Genomic DNA, 16,785 nt, shown 5'->3' on the forward strand with positions numbered 1-16,785 from the left:
TTACATATATAGTTTACAGTTTTAAAATTGTATTTTTTCCCCCCTAATGACATTAGCAGTACCTTCAAAGTTTTTTGTTAGATATGTGGGTTTTTTGTTTTGTTTTTTACAATGAGATGAGATAACTAACATGCATTAGCTGTCTTAATGTAAAAACATAGGGGAGACAGGCAGTGATGCAGTGCTACATGTTATAGTGCTGGAGCCCAGCAGAAATGATCACTGGGGGGCAGAGATTCACTGTATGGGGACACTTGCTAGTTCTTCCCTCCCTCACCTCCCTCCAGTTATACACGACAGCAGGGTCACCCTCACTGGCACAAGAGAGAAATTGGCAGTAATGGCTTGCCTGGCTGCTCGCATGGCTGCTCGCCTGGCTGCCCACCCATCTCTAGTACCATGGGACAATGGCAGTATCACACAATGGCCAGCACGGACAAGGCCTGAGGGAGATCTCCCCTGAAAGGCAGCAAGCCTGTTTAGCATGTGAACACCAGACCAGGTGCCTGATGTGGCGTAGGCCTGGCTTGGGTGCTGGCTCCCATCACCCTGCTGGGGCCAACTCCCATGCCAGAACAGTGGGTGACATGGCAGGCTGGCAGGGCTTATCCTGGCCCTAGGCCCCGTCCCTGCACCAGCCTTTAACTTTGGTCACAGCATTCAAATAACAGTATGGCACCACAAAGCCACTCTGAGTATGCAGGTCCCCCAGACTCACCCAACCCCCCCGTGATGCTAACCTCTCCCCATGTGCTCTGTCTTGCTCTCGCCATTCCCACCTCCCTGGCTGTGTAAGCATCCCATGCTCGCCTTACCCTGTGCCTTCCCCTCGGCTGTGTAACCTCACCGTGTACCTCACCCTCCACCCTAGTACTATGGTATGGCTGCCCAGACAGGGGCCCTGGCACCATCTGGAAAACTCCCCAGTAGCCCAGCCAGTCCCACATCCCCACACTGGCTTCAAGTGTGTTTGGGGCTCCTGCTTAGCAGTTCTGCAAACAGCTGTGTCTGGCTGGGTGGCCTTATTTGGGGGGTGTAGGTGATGAGTGAGCACAAAATCATGTGGCAGCCAGATCCTCCCCACAGGGAACCCACTCAAAGCACTAGGCCAGGCCCCAGGCAGAGTACCACCTGCCAGAGACACAGCACCTTACGAACCCTCTCACTTCCCTCCCTTGCAGCAAGGGCCAACACTGGCCCTGCAGAGACTGGGAGATGGCTTCTGATGCAAGTGTGTGGGATTGCAGAGGGAGGGGAGCTGGGACATGGTGTGGGAGGAGGGATGGATCTGTGTGATGGGTTAGGAGGACGGGGTAGGCCAGCAAGAGATGGGTGGGGGGATGGGCCCACATGGTAGGCCTACAAGGAGAGGTCAGGAGGATGGGTTGGGGTACTTAATCTGTCAGGGATGTTGGAGCTCCCCAACAGGGTGTCCAGGTTGGTGACAGTGCTCTGGACCACTCAGGCCTGGTTGTGCTCTGGGTAGCAGCCAGTGAGGTGGCAGCTGATGAAGTCCCTGTGAGAGCCTCCTGGCAGTGCTTCAGTCTGCAGTACCTGCTCCACTACCAGCCATGGGGACACAGCACAGCTGGGTCAGGGGTGTCTCTGTAGGAACTGCCACCCCTAACCAGGGCCCAGCCTGTTCCCAGTGGGGTCTTCCTGGAAGAGGAGGCTCCTGGCTCTGGGAGCCTGCCCAGCAACAAAAGGCAGGGACTGGCCTGGCTGTGAGGTGGCCTCAACCCAGCAATACCCTCATCCCTCCCTGAGCCCAGTGGCTTCTGCTTCCCCGAGCCCAGAGAAGCCCCTTCTCGTCTCCCAGGAGCTCCTGTTCTCCCTGAACCCAGCAGTCCCTCCAGAATCCAGGGAGGCAAGTTTCTGGCAGGCTGTTAATGCCTTGATTGTTCTCGTTGAACCCCTGCATCCCATGGTTAGTGCTTCAGCAGAGCCCACTCTGGGTCTGCCCAAGGGTCATGTGGTCCTCAGTTGCCTCAGTTCCTTTCTTTCCACAGCTAGTTGCCTGCATCAGGATCTTCTTTCTTTCCCTAGCATATTGACGAGACTTTGTGCTTACTGCTAAAACTTTTGGGTAGTTTTTACTTTGGTCCTCCATGGTTGCACAGTAAGGTTCCTAGATGGGGTCTGGCTCAGTTCTTTGGTAGGATGAATATGCTCAGCGCACAACACTGACTCATGTTTTGCTTCTAGGTATATCCGACTATATGGGAGAAAATTCAGCAAAGAAGATCATGTGCTTTTTATCAAGTTGTTGTACGAGTTAGTAACAATTCCAAAGCTGGAGATCAGCATGATGCAAGGATTTGCACGTCTGTTGATAAACCTGTTAAAGTAAGTACATTTTGCTGACATTCTTCTACTTAAATATTTACATCAATAAATAGAACATTTGATCCTTGACCTACAGTATAGTTAAGTGCATAGTTTTTCCCCATACAAATTACTTCACTTCCTCTTACCCTGCACAGATCTTTGATAATGGAGGGAAATTTGAGAAAAATGGTCCCTTTTGAGGCTTGATTTCAATATTGATCAAAGAGCTAAATATCATATGTTAGTTTTGTTTTTCTTGATATCGAAATCCTATAAGAAGATGGAGAGCTCCAAAAATAATATGGTCTCAGAACTAAAGTTTAAGAGGAACTATTAAGGGATGCGTGTGTCACATGTCATTGAAAGTACTTATTAATGAGTAATATAACTGCATTTGGCAATTTTTTTGTAGAGACATTATGGATGTCTTGAATCCCAGAAAGAATGCTTGTAAGTGAATAGTGTTTGACATGTCATTAGCAACAATAATGTGGAAAAAAGACAAATAAATATATGTTCAAATAACTTTCTGCTGTTCAGTTTTTAGGTATTCTAATGTATGATGAGTGCTGGTAAGGACAATGTTTAATCCCAAAGTGCACTTCATTTCTTAAATTAGGAAAAAAGAACTTCTTTCAAGAGATGATTTGGAGTTACCATGGAGACCACTTTATGAAATGTTGGAGAGGATATTGTATTCCAAAACAGAACACCTTGGATTAAATTGGTTTCCTAAGTAAGTTTTATTTTATTGTAGTTTATTGAAGTAATTGCTTTGGTTAAAGGGGTCTTTAGAACACTGACAATGTGGTTGAAGATTATTTTTTAATATTTAGATCTTGATATACAGTAAATGAACAAATGTATATCTAGACTTTTCATACATTAATGGCAATAAAGGGTAAAAAAAAGACACATCATCTTGCACATCCTTCTGACAGTGAATAATTATTTGTTATGATATTTCTTTATTTTTCATGTACTTGATAAAGTTCAGTTTTAAGTATGTCAAGTGATGCGTCTTCAACCACTTCCATTGGGAAAATAAACCACAGTCTAATAAACTTCAGTGATTCATTTTTTTAAATGAAATGTCCTTTGTTTAATTCCATCTCACAACAAGAGTTAGAAAAAAAGCGTCTCTCTTACACAGACACAAAATATGAAACTTACATGTAAACTATCTGTGTCACACACAGAGAAACAAAATGTTTTTCATTGGGGAAGATTATACATTCATTTATACATTAAAAATGCTAATGCGATACTGTGGGCAAATGCAATTGTTCTACAAAGTTAAAAGTTTTAGAAAACAAATTATTTTATTTTTAGGGGGGAAAAAACTTGAAAACATCTAAATTGCACATTGCTTTTTCATAAAGCAAATATGCACTGTGCGAAGTCTGGTTATAGAGGACATTAATAGGTAATGTTTTCTTGGTATCTGCACTCAAAACTTGCAAACCATTCTCAATTCATGTATACAGAAATCCTGAAATTTGGACCTCACCCATACAGAGGTCTGTGTATTTACACTAAACATACAGCACAGTTGGTATTTATCAATCCACTGCCTATAGAGATCATTTTAACCTCTCTGTCCTATCATAAACTTGTTGCCTATTTTGCAGCCATGCAGTGTGCACAAACTTTACAGCTCCATCTTTGGCTACCTATTGAACTTTCCATTCTTCTTTTTCAGATAAAGGTTCAAAGGTCCCTATGTTACATTTTCTTGATTTTTCTCTATCCAATTTCCATTATTGCCTATTCATACAAGTAGAGTAGAGTTAGTTGAAATTTTTCAGGAAGGTGCTGCTAAAGTTGTGGAACCCCCTTTTTTTTTTTATGGGAAACACTAATCTCAACTTTTGAAAAGTTAGAGTGCAAAAAGGAAATGGAGAGGAAAAAGTGAAGGAAAAGCCCTAGATTATAATAATTTTATTGCACTCAGTGGCCAAAAAAAAAAAAAAAAAAAAAAAAAAAAGGGGGAGGAGGGGGACGGAATAAAAGGAATGAGGGGGAGGAAAGAGGAAAAACAAATTCAGAGCTTTTTGACCAAAAAATAGTTTTTGAAAACCAAATTGAAATAAAAACTGCAGTTTCAACTGAAATCTTTCCATTTTTGAGTTAAAAATTCTCATTTGAAATTTTTCACAGGAAAAAACAAGTTTTTTGATCAGTGATAGTTGTAAATGACACACACTTTTCCATAAATTTAGAAAAGAACCCTGCCTATGATCTGTGTGTCATGAAGAGAAAACAACCAGATTATTGGTGTAATTATATTAGGGAAGACTTCCCTCTGAGATCTTCTGATAGAATATTTTTTTTCAGACTATATATAATTATTGGCCTTCTCTCTGAAAATTGTTTATCTACTGTTTTTTCAAGTAATACCTAAAGGATTACTATATTTAAAAAGTCAGAGGAAAAAATATAATTAGTTATGGATTTACCAACACCTAGTGAAACTGATTATATGCAATTTGCCCCTTTGAGTCAAGTTTTTACTTTGCTGTGTGAAAAACCCACACAATAACCGGGGAGAGAAAAATTGGAGGGGCGGTGGGCCGTAAAAGCACAAAAATTGGAAGGAGGATTCCAAATGGAGGTGATAATATCGACTTTTGCTTTTAATTGACTAGATTTGAAGTTTATGGCATCCTGTTTACTATGCAGTGCGATGTGTTCTCATATGGTGTTTTTGCAACATTGTTGAAATTTTCAAATTTGAGTGAATTCCTTTTGCTGTATATAAAGGGATAATTATTTAAATATTGCCAGGATCATTTAAATATTTTCTGCCTTTAGAGTTACTCTTACACTATATTTGTTGATAGAACTGTTGTTTTCCATGTCATGTTTTACATCTTTCTTTTTTACATTCAGTTCATATCGACCAGGCTTGTCTTCACCTAAAACATTTGTGCTTAATGTTTTACATAGGTGGTAAGGATAATGTTTTTTTGTTCAGCTCTGGCCGATGTGTTATCTTCTGCATGTTCTGTTAGACTGTAACACTTGTCACACAGGTGTAACTTTCTGCATAAATAATTGTATTGGAAAACCAATGTTAACATTACACCACTATTTATGAGAATGTCGCACTGTATTTAAACCTTTCTAATTGTGGAAAAATATACTGTGTGTGACGTGGCTGAGAAAAATGGCTATCTGCTAATTATTTTAACCAACAAACATCAAAGGATACAACACTAGGTGATTTTAATGTTTTGAATAATTATTACTTGGAATACGGACAAAATGTGTATTTACATAGCTTTAGAAATGCATGTCTCTTAAATGAATTTAACTTTACTACAAAACATTGAAGTTGGTGGAAAGTGGTTGAGAGCAAGGATAGTGGTTCCAGAAACCACATTAAGGAGAAAAATAAAGTAGAAAAGGCAGTATGAAACAAATGCGCCTAGCAGCCTGACAATTTTGTCTTCTATGGATTTTTGTCAGTGAAAATTATTTTTTAAAACAGGTTATAAAAATGTAGAAATCATTTGTACTTATGTAAGTATAAAATACAAATAACCTTCAGAAAGAAATTTCAGTACAGTATTACTTACTCTGAGGAATCATAGAAATGTAGGACTGGAAGGGACCTTGATAGGTCATCTAGTTCAGTCTCCTGCACTGAGGCAAGACTAAGTATTATCTAGACCAGGGGTTCTCAACCTTTTTCTTTCTGAGGCCCTCCCCAACATGCCATAAAAACTCCACGGCCTACCTGTGTCACAGCAATTGTTATTCTGCGTATAAAAGCCAGGGCGGATGTTAGGGGTAGGAAGCAGGGCAATTGCTCGGGCCCCACATCACAGGGGGCACAGCAAAGCTAAGTTGCTTAGGCTTCAGCCTCAGCCTTGGGTGGTGGGGCTCAGCATCCTGGGCTGCAGTCCCTTGCGGTGGGGGGTTTCTGCCCTTCGCACTAGAGAGTCTAATGCCCGCCTTGCGTGGTGGCCCTCCTAAAACCTGTTCACGGCCCCCCCAAGGGGCCCTGAATCCCTGGTTGAGAACCACTGATCTAGACCATCCCTGACAGGTGTTTGTAGGTTTTTAAGAACGGGTTAGACCAGTGGTTTTCAGACTGTGGGTCCCGACCCAGTACTGGGTAGCGGAACGTAAGGCACTTGGTCGTGGTGGCTCTGGTCAGCACCGCCGACCGGGCCGTTAAAAGTCCCATTGGTGGTGCTGCCTGGCTAATCCAGGCTAGTCCCTACCTGTTCTGACACCACACTGCGCCCCGGAAGCTGACTGGGAGCCGCCCAAGGTAAACCAGTGCCCCAACCCTGCACCCCAATCCCCTGCCCCAGCCCTGAGTCCCCCCAAACCCTTCCTGCACCCCAACCCCCTCATTCCTGGCCCCACCCCGCAGCCCTCATCCCTGCACCCCAATCCTTTTCCCCAGCCCTGAGCCCCTCCCAAACCCCTCATCCCAAGCTCCGTTGGGTCGCGGACATCAACAATTTTCTTCAACTGGGTTGCCAGAAAAAAAGTTTGAAAACCACTGGGTTAGACCAGGGGTGGCCAAACTTACTGACAGTCCGAGACACATCTGACAATCTTCAGAAGTTTGAGAGCCAGAGCGTGCCTGCTGGGGCTTGGGGCTTCAGCCCCATGGGAGGCGCCTGCCTAGGGTCAGGGCTTCAGCCCCACAGGCCTGAAGCCCCGAGCCCCGGCCGGCACGCCCCGCAGGCCTGAAGCCCCAAGACCCCCCTCCCACTGGGCAGAAGCTGAAGGGGACGTGGGGGGAGCACGTGGGGGTCACACGTCCTCCTAGATTATTTTTGTTTGTGGTGCCACCAGCCTCCTTCCTTCACGGCAGCTGCTGGAGCCGGCAAGCTGGGAGCTGTGGCCATGGGGAGAGGCAGCAGCAAAAGCTGAGAGCTGCAGGGAGAGCTGCTGCTTTTGCTGCTGCCTCTCCCCATGGAGCTAAAGCAGCAGCCTCTCCCTGCAGCTCCCAGCTCTTTGCTGCTACCTTTGCATGGGGAGCTAATACCTGGGAGCTGCAGGGAGGGACCACTGAAGGTAAGAGGGTGTGTGTGCCTGCGGGGGCATGACTCAAGCTGTTGGGAGGGGGCACATGTCTTCCACTCTCAGCAGGCACGAGTCATTTCTGGCAGAAGTCCCTAGCCCCATCACCCTGCTGCAGGGCAGAGGTGCTAAGCCTCTCCCCTGCCCAGTCTGGCAGGTGAAGAATGGGGAGAGCCTGGGGGGCTCCGTGAGCTGCACTTTAACTGTAAAAGAGCCGCAGTGCGGCCCGCGAGTTGCAGTTTGGCCACCCTTGGGTTAGCCAATGATGGAGATTTCACAACCTCCCTAGGTAATTTGTTCTAGTACTTAACTACCCTTACAGTTAGGAAGTTTTTGCTAATACCGTCTTTCCCCGAAAGTAAGACATCCCCCGAAAATAAGACCTCCCCGATAATAAGGCCACCCCGGAATATAAGGTCCCGAAGCTACCGTAAGGCGTCTGACTCCTCTGGACTGTAGCGGCGGGCGCCGCCGCGCAGCTCACTGATTGGCCGCAACAATAAATGTGTACCGTATTCTTCTTCATGGAAAAATAAGACCTCCCCTGAAAATAAGACCTAGCGCATCTTTGGGAGCAAAAATTAATATAAGACACTGTCTTATTTTCGGGGAAACAGGGTATCTTACCTAAATCCACTTTGCTGCAATTTAAGCCCATTACTCCTTGTCTGGTCCTCAGTGGATAAGGAGTAGAATTTATCACCGTCCTTTTTATAACCTTTTACATACTTAAAGACTTATGTTCCCCCTCAATCTTCTCTTCTCCAGACTAAACAAACCCAGGTTTTTCAATCTCTCCTTGTAGGTCATGTTTTTTAGACCTTAAGTCATGTTTGTTGCTCTCCTCTGGACTTTCTCTAGTTGTCCATATCTTTCCTGAAGTGTGGTGCTGAGAACTGGATTCAGTACTCCCATTGAAGCCTCATCAGTGCTCAGTAGAGTGGAAGAATTACTTCTTGAGTCTTGTTTACACCGCCCTGCTAATACATCCCAGAATGGACATTGGCTTTTTTTTGCAATAATATTATATTGTCGACTCATTTACTTTGTGATTCACTATAGCCCCTAGATCCTTTTCTGCAGTACTCCTTCCTACATAGTAACTTCCCATTTTATATGTGTGTAATCCTTTCTAAGTGTAGTACTTTGCATTTGTCTTTATTGAATTTTATTCTGTTTATTTCAGACCATTTCTCCAGTTTGTCAAGATCATTTTGAATTCTAACACTGTCCTCCCAAAGCACTTGCAACCCCTCCCAACTTGGTATTGTCTGAAAACGTAATAAGTATACTCTCTATCCCATTATCCAAATCATTTATGAAAATATTGACTAGAACTGGACCCAGAACAGATCCCTGTGGGACCCCATTCAACATGCTCTTCCAGCCTGACTCTGAACTATTGATAACTACTCTTTGAGTACTGTTGTCAAACCATTTGGGCATCCACCTTATAGTAGGTTCATCTAGGCTATATTTCCCTACTTCGCAGTGTATTTCACTGTTTTTTGATAATTAGTGAAATATAGACAATAGTATCAGGCTTTTAACTAATTCCTTTTATTTTTAAACAAATGTACACTCAGTCTTGGAAGAGTATACAAAAGTTAGATATGACAGGTTAGAGAGATCATATATCCTTTTCCACATAAAGAAAATAAACCCTACAGTATTTAAAACATGTCCAGGGATAGGGCTTTACCGGGCTTTTCTTTTTAAAGGTAGATATGTTACAAGACTGCTAATAATAAGCAAGTCTGTCCACTTTTTGTAATGAGGAAGGAGAGAAGGACTGGTTAAAAAAATCAAAGTTTAATAGGATTTAAAAAAATGATCATAGATTTATATGGGTAATATCCACAGTTAACTTTATATGGGATATTTATAAAGGATATAAACCTTCATGCTTCAGGACATCAGCCAACTATTAAGAAGAGTTAGAAAGAAACTTCCCCGGGAAGTTATTCCTTAAGTCTTCATTACAGAGACTTTGCCCTGGTGTCCGTTATACAGTTTAGTCGACGTAAGGCAGCTTATGTTGACCTAACTATGTCAGTTTACATGCTACAGCCTTGCTCCCGCTGATGTAAGTGCCCTACTACATCGACATAACTCCACCTCCATGAAAGGCGTAGGGCTTATGTTGATATAGTTAGGGCAACGCAGTGTCCCTGTAGACACTGTGTCATTTACATTAGCTGTTGGCTGTTGTTTTTATCAATTTCATGGCTCCATGCTGCAGTTGTGAAATTCACAAGAAAGTCCTCTCCACTCCCAGCCGGACCACTGCTCAGGCTTCCCGCTCTGAGCCGGGCTGCCCCCTGTGCTCTCGGTTCCCTGTTCCCAGCCAGGCTGCTGCCCAGTCTCCCTGCTTGAAGCCAGGCTGCTCCTGGAGTCCTGGCTCCCCGCTAGGAGCCCGGCTGCACCGAAGCTCGTGTCTCCCTGCTGTCCTCTAGTTCATTCTTTTTAGCCTGAGTTGTAAAGCTATGATTATAAGATTAAAATCTTCATCCATCCTTACTTAAGATCTGATGTAAAACTTGTGGGCCAGCAAGACAGGTCTGTGATTTCTGGCATCAGTAGATGAGTCTTGTCTCCTCTTCTCTCCACTTCCTTTTCCAGCCTCCAAATTCTCCATTGCAATTCCTTTGCTTGAGTGCAATGTGGTGGTATTTTTCCACACTGTGAATAATCTTTAATGTCAATCTTCAGCAGCTTAGTATAAAATTATCCAGGAGTGCTGCTGATCTAGGCCTTCTTTGTTGCCTGGTGGAACTCCTGTCATCTAATATAATGAAACCTGACTGTTTTCCAGCTATTTGATTCTTCAAGTACAAAGACTTCAATCCAAAGTCTTTGTGTATTAGCAGAATTTGACAATTTGACTTTATTCCATTATTTGCAAGAGGTGGTTGGTCTCTTCTTTTTCTTGTGGCTATTAGAAACAGTTTAGTAAGTCACCAGCTTACCTTGCAGGGATGTTATGGACTCTGGCAATTTGTCAGTTCTGGATAAAATCTGCAAAATTCTGTCTTCTACAGAGTGCTGCTTGAAATGCATTCCTGTTGCTGGGGAGAGGGTGAAAAAAACTGCTGATTTGCACTGAACTCAGAAGTAGTGTTGCAGGACTGTAGATACCTCAAAGACTTCACTGTGAAAAAGTGCTTTATCCATTTTGTATTCTTTTCTGTGAATTTAAGTGGAGTCTTGTTTCCTTTGTGTAGGACTTCTCAGATGTACAGTATAGTGTTTATATGGAGAGCACAGAAGGTATTTTAGCTGGACATCAGACCTTTCAGTGGACACTGATCAGTCTTCTCTTTATCCTGAGCAAGGCTCCACTTTTCTCTCTTATTTTTTGGTATCGTGAGGGTAGGGATGCAGTATTTGTTTTACTTTTAAGCAGTTGGTAAACTACATGTACAATACAATGATGTTCTGACTTCATAGAATATTTTTATTCAGAGAATGGCCTCTGACCAAAATGCAATCTAGCAACTGTATACTATTGTATTTAGTGAAATTAAATGTTAATTACAAAGCCATGTAAAAAGTGAAAATAGATTTCCTGTCGCAGTGCCATTGATGGATGATTCTCCCTTCTTCATCTTTTTGAAAGCATTTACTATTTTGCTTCAATTTTAAAAAAAGGTTTGACAAAACTAGATGTTACACATGAAGCTTGATGTGAAAATTGCTATTAAAAACCGTCATTGTTACTCTAATAAAAACAATGTTACCCATAGCTAGGAAAACTTGTTCAGTCAGCTGTTGCTAAGTGTCAGGGAAGCTGTAGAAATAACTAGTGAGTTACAGTTAATTCATTTCTTTTGTTTGTTTAGGAATGTATACAAATGCATTAGATTCAATTGTGCATAAACAAAAACCAAATCTAAAACAATAGTTTAGGATTTGGAGTCTGAAATGTACTGAAATATACTGCTCTTCATCTATCTTAAAACTTAACAGATTCTTATGTAATTTTTCTATTATAGTTTCACGTATATATAAAAACTATGTTGATTCTGCTTGTTAGTCCATAATAGAATGCAAGATATTACTGTTTAATACAGTACTAATTTTTCACTCTTGATTGAAGTACAATGAATACTAGAGAGGAGTAAGGAGTAGAATCAGAAATTAAGGCAGTTTTAATCCTTGTGATTAGGTCTGTATGCAACAGAAGGATTAGCCACTGCATGTACACAGATGGTGTCTAATTGCATCAATACCATCTTAGATTTTAAACAATCATAAACTGACTGTTGTAATTACATTAGTCTATTTCAAGTACAGCATATAATTTTCTTTTTCGTTTTTGTTTCAGTTCTGTAGAAAGCGTTCTAAAAACACTTGTGAAAAGCTGTCGACCGTAAGTTCTTAACTATTTTCCAATCTTTCTGAAGCACATGCCTTTAGTATTTCTTTTCTGGAATGTGTTAGCTCCTTGGGGGTTCTTTGTACTGTCTGCTATTTTCTTAAAAGTGTAAGCTTTCTGATCCCCCCTCTCTCTTTCCAACATAACATTTAGCATTTATAGTTGAAGTTTCAAAGTTGAACTATATTTGGTACATTATATTTGATAAAAGCCTTTGTTCTAGTGAAAAATCATTTGTGTTATATTTTCTGGACAAGCCTCCTGTTTTATGGAACTAATTTTATTTCATCATTTTAAACCCACATGATACACTTCTTTATTAGAGCTGAAGTGATGCAAATACATCAAGTTTCTATTATTTCTTCTCTGGAAATATTGTTTAACTTAATCTTTCAAGTGTGTGTGTTATCTGCTTAACAGAAATAAGTTTAATAAACTCTTGCTTCCCTAGTCCTGCCATCCTGAAAGCTGATGATATAATGGAATGGTCTGTTGCTTTACTTGATACAATTTAGAGTAATCTTTTAAGTTAAAAGTTAAGACCTACTTTTGGGCCTACTTATGGAAGGGAGTGGGGCAGGTGGGAGGAGGGAGAAAAGTGTAAAACATTGTTTTGATAAATTTTGAATCCTCATTAGTCATTTTTCTACAGCTGTTGTCTGAAATATATCAATTTGAGTGATCTTTTACTTTTGGGAGAGATTTTTTTTTAGTTTCCTCAACCACATGTTTGAGCCTGAGATTCCTGTGGTTTGTTTTTTATAGTAACATGTTTTGATTTCACTTTAAAGGGCAATAACTAAGGGCAGCACTCTGCACAATGTCAAAACAAAGTGTGTGTGTGTGTGTGTGTGTGTGTGTGTGTGTGTGTGTGTGTGTTTTAAAATACACTCTTTTACTCTAAGCTCAAATCTTAGTTGAAAACTAATAAAAAGTTAAGTGGAAAGCCACATAGCATTAAAAAAAAAAAAAGCCAGAATATCGCTAGATAAATCCTGAACCAATTTTTGTAATCTGCAACCATAATTTTGTCTTTTTCCATATCACCTCAGTCATATCCACTATCCACAGTGCATATGCGCTCACCCTGGTCTAGAGTTTTCTATAGTGCTCTATACTAATTGACTTATAGGAGTCTGAGATATACAAGGAATGTAGCTGAGAGGTCTGGTAGCTCTTTTCTGGCCTATGTGAAATATTGATATCCATTGTTCACTTTCTTGTGAGCAGGTGATCCAGATTATAAAACCATTCCCACATTTGGCATCTGTTAAGTATTACTGGCAGAGAGACCAAGGTTTGAATGGCTATCTAGAGGTAATCACCCCAGGCTGGTGTTGAGAAGCTTTGGCAGGGCAGAGTGAGGGAATTCTGCACTGATGCTGGTTGTGCAGTGCCATTTTTTTTGGACAAATGAAGGAATTTGGTTTTTAAGGCTGACAATCTAAGTTCCCTCTAAGCTGCACGGCTGTACAGCTGCCTATTAAGCCCCACGCAGGGGCTCAGGGCTGCGGTGGAGAGAGGCATCCTTCCCCACTGGCCCCAGTATGGACCTGTCCCAGACTTGCTGCAGCCGGGGAGAGGTGCCCCTCCCTGCCTGCCAAAGCGTGACCTGCTGCAGTGGGGAGAGGTGCCTCTCCCCGCCAGCCCCAGCGGGGACCTGCCCCGGACTTGCCACTGCCGGGGGACAGGAGCCCCTCCCTCGGCCCGGCCCAGCCATGCCGGAGCTGCCACGGCTGGGGAGAGGCGCCTCTCCTGAAGGCCTGAGCTGCTGCAGTGAGAGAGGGCTGGGGGGGGGGGGGAGGGGGAGTATTCGCTCCCCACTGCAGCCCCGGGACAGCCTGTACTCCAAACCCCTCATCCCTGGCCCCACCCTAGAGCTCCCCTCCCCCGCATCCCAACAGTCTGCCCCAGCCCTGAGCCCGCACCCCAAACCCCTCATCCCCAACCCCACCCCAGAGCCCGCACCCCCAGCCAGAGCCCTCATCCCCCCACACCCCAACCCTCTGCCCCAGCCCTGAGCCTCCTTCCACACTCCGAACCTCTCAGCCCCACCCCCACCACATGAATTTTGTTATGTGCACCAGTATGAAGGTGATGTGTCACGCATCACTTCCATATTGGTACATATAAACAAAACTAATTCCGCACATGGATGTGAAAAATTAGAGGGAACATTGCTGACAATTTGACATCTTTTATTAGCATCAAATTTACACTTAATGTATAATGTATGTTTTTATTTCAAAATGAAAATGTGAAATTTGATTTAACTTCTGGAAACTCTTTACTCTAAATTTTGCATGGGTGAGGTTGCAGGAATTGGTAGCATGGCTTTTAAGAAGCCATATTTTATCTGCAATAACTTTTTAATATAAACTAATGCCTATTCTTACTACGGAACAAATTCTAAATACTAATTTTACATGAGTAAGCAGCTCCTTCTTAGAAAAGTTCCATATTTGTTATAGGGCTATTCTAGTCTTCCAGATGCACTTTATTTGGAGGAATCAGAACATTAGCTCTACTTCCATTAAGGTCTGTCTTCAATGTAAATATCAGTTGTTTGGTCTCACACAGTCTTTACGTTGAAGCAGTTCTGTATCATGAGGATTTTTTTAGTTGTAATAAGAGTAAGAAATTTTATTACAGTTGCACGCTTTGTAGAAATGATCCATATTTCCAATCATCTCATCCTTCAGACTTTTTTTTTTTTTTTGAAGGCTGAGTGAGGCTGAGGATTTATTGGGTTACTGGTCTGGTTCTTATCTCTTTCTTTATAACAATATGGCCCTTACACCATAACATCTCAGTGCACAGTTTAGCTTTAAAATTAAAATTCATGGCAAAAATAAATAAAATGCAAATTAAGACTTTCCCTTTTTTAGGTATTTTCCAGAAAATGCCTCCATGGAGATGCTAGATGAATGGCGGCCTTTAATGTGCCCATTTGATGTTACCATGCAAAAGGCCATCACCTATTTTGAATTATTTCTACCCACTTCCCTTCCTCCAGAACTTCACCATAAAGGTTTTAAGTAAGTATATGTCAAAATTTTAAAGTTATTTTTATTCTTTGTTGGGTAATACCACGTTACATGGCCAAGGCATTGCCTATTAATTGGTGGTTTATGAAGTTGCGCGTCATGCAAGTAGATTCATGTATCGGTTCTGATAAATATGTATATCTGGTACTCATGTCTTTTGAAATTGCATTGTAATGAACATCATTCTAGGAGTGCATCTAACAGTTGGAATTTTGCTGCTTCAAAAGTAGTTCTTAGAATAGTTGAAAATTGTAAGCCTTTGACTTCTAGGGCAGGGAAGTAGGAGGTACCTTTGTTTTAGAACACCAGCTGTTACTTATGTTTCCAACCATCCATTTCTTTCTCCATATGAAAAATGGGAAGAGCTCCCCAGGGTCACTACTCTGTCCTTTCAGCTCTTCCTTCATTACACCACAAGCTTCTTGGTATCTGGTTGGCATTATTTAAAAAAAAAAAAGTTCTTTAAACTTAAAAAAAAATAAAAATTGAGTGCCTTTTTCTGAATTTACATAAAATACCATATATACTCGTTCATAAGCCAAATATTTTTAGTAAAAAAGTGACGCATCAGAGACCGGGGGTCGGCTTATAAATGGATCTACACCAAAATTTGATGATTTTAAACTCTATGGCAGGGATCGGCAACCTTTGGCACGCGGCTCCCCAGGGTAAGCACCCTGGCGGGCCGGGCCGGTTTGTTTACCTGCCGCATCCACAGGTTCAGCCGATTGCAGCTCCCACTGGCCGCAGTTTGCAGCTCCCACTGGCCGCAGTTCGCCGCTCCAGGCCAATGGCGGCGCGGGCTGAGGGATGTGCTGGCCACCGCTTCCCACCGCCCCCATTGGCCTGGAGCAGCGAACCGCCCCCAGTGGGAGCCGCGATCGGCCGAACCTGAAGACGCCGCAGGTAAACAAACTGGCCCGGCCTGCCAGGGTGCTTACCCTGGCAAGCTGCGTGCCAAAGGTTGCCGATCCCTGCTCTATGGAATCATTGAACTGAATATCTAATACATTGTCGTTTTGTTTACCTGGAGCGTCTGCAGGCATGGAGCCCCTCAGCTCCCTGTGGCTGCGGTTCGCCGTTCTCAGCCAATGGCGCGCCATGTCTCGCAGCTCCCATTGGCTGGGAACGGTGAACCGCTGCCACAGGGAGCTGAGGGGCTCCATGCCTGCAGACGCTCCAGATAAACAAAATGTCCCGACCTGCCAGCGGCTTACCCTGACGGGCTGGGAGCCAAAGTTTTCCAACCCCTGCAATATAGGATCGGCTTATGAAAGGGTCATACAGTTTTTGCTATTTTTACTTATCCATCTTGGGGGGTCGGCTTATAAACGAACGGGCTAATGAACGAGTATATATGGTATACAAATTTAGCATATCTAGTGATGTACCTTGGTTGGCAAGGCTGCAGACTTCGGTGAATGCTTAGTTTCCTCTGGCTTTTTCAGACACCATCTGCAAGGCCAAATTGCTGTTGGCCCCCAAAGGGAGTGAGCTTTTAGTGAACCAGGGTCAAGTGTTCCTGGTGGGCATCAAGATTTTGCACTAGTGCTAACTGCTTTAACATAGACTGTGCCAGGTCTGTGCTTTAGCACTCTCTCATTATCCAGCTGCACTGTTAAGTCAGTGAAATCCATATCCTCACAGCATCAAATGAATATATTACTCGGGTGGGACACTGAATTGAAGTCTTCACTGTAGAGTGCCAATTTTTGGCCAGCCTTTAGTGGCCATTATTTGACCACTGTGGCCTTACATGGTCTTCTTTTCACTCCTGGGCATGGACTCTTCTTGACTCTAGTTATGCCGTTTCACTTAGCATTGATGCTGGTAACTCAGGCTCAGAATTCTTGGATCACGTGCAGCCTGACGATCTCTTATCAGCACATTGCTTGAAGTATATTCAAGTTCATCTTGCATCATGCCAGTTGAAGCTTAGTTCTGTTGCAGAATCCCCGTGGAGCTCTCTGAGCAACGGTGTGTGCT

General features: G+C 42.9%; 1 protein-coding gene across 1 annotated transcript in view; it reads left to right on the top strand.

Moving 5' to 3' along the window:
* PSME4 (proteasome activator subunit 4) overlaps positions 1 to 16,785 on the top strand; it is a 207,189-nt gene that overhangs the window by 31,742 nt on the left and 158,662 nt on the right. Inside the window, exons 2-5 of the mRNA XM_026652532.2 lie at positions 2,206 to 2,346; positions 2,948 to 3,064; positions 11,702 to 11,746; positions 14,641 to 14,790. Coding sequence (XP_026508317.1) covers positions 2,206 to 2,346; positions 2,948 to 3,064; positions 11,702 to 11,746; positions 14,641 to 14,790 — 453 coding nt within the window. The remainder of the gene's footprint in view (positions 1 to 2,205; positions 2,347 to 2,947; positions 3,065 to 11,701; positions 11,747 to 14,640; positions 14,791 to 16,785) is intronic.

This window comes from Terrapene carolina, unplaced genomic scaffold (genome assembly GCF_002925995.2).
Source record: "Terrapene carolina triunguis isolate 2854851 unplaced genomic scaffold, T_m_triunguis-2.0 Scaffold120, whole genome shotgun sequence".
Taxonomy (NCBI): domain Eukaryota; kingdom Metazoa; phylum Chordata; order Testudines; family Emydidae; genus Terrapene; species Terrapene triunguis.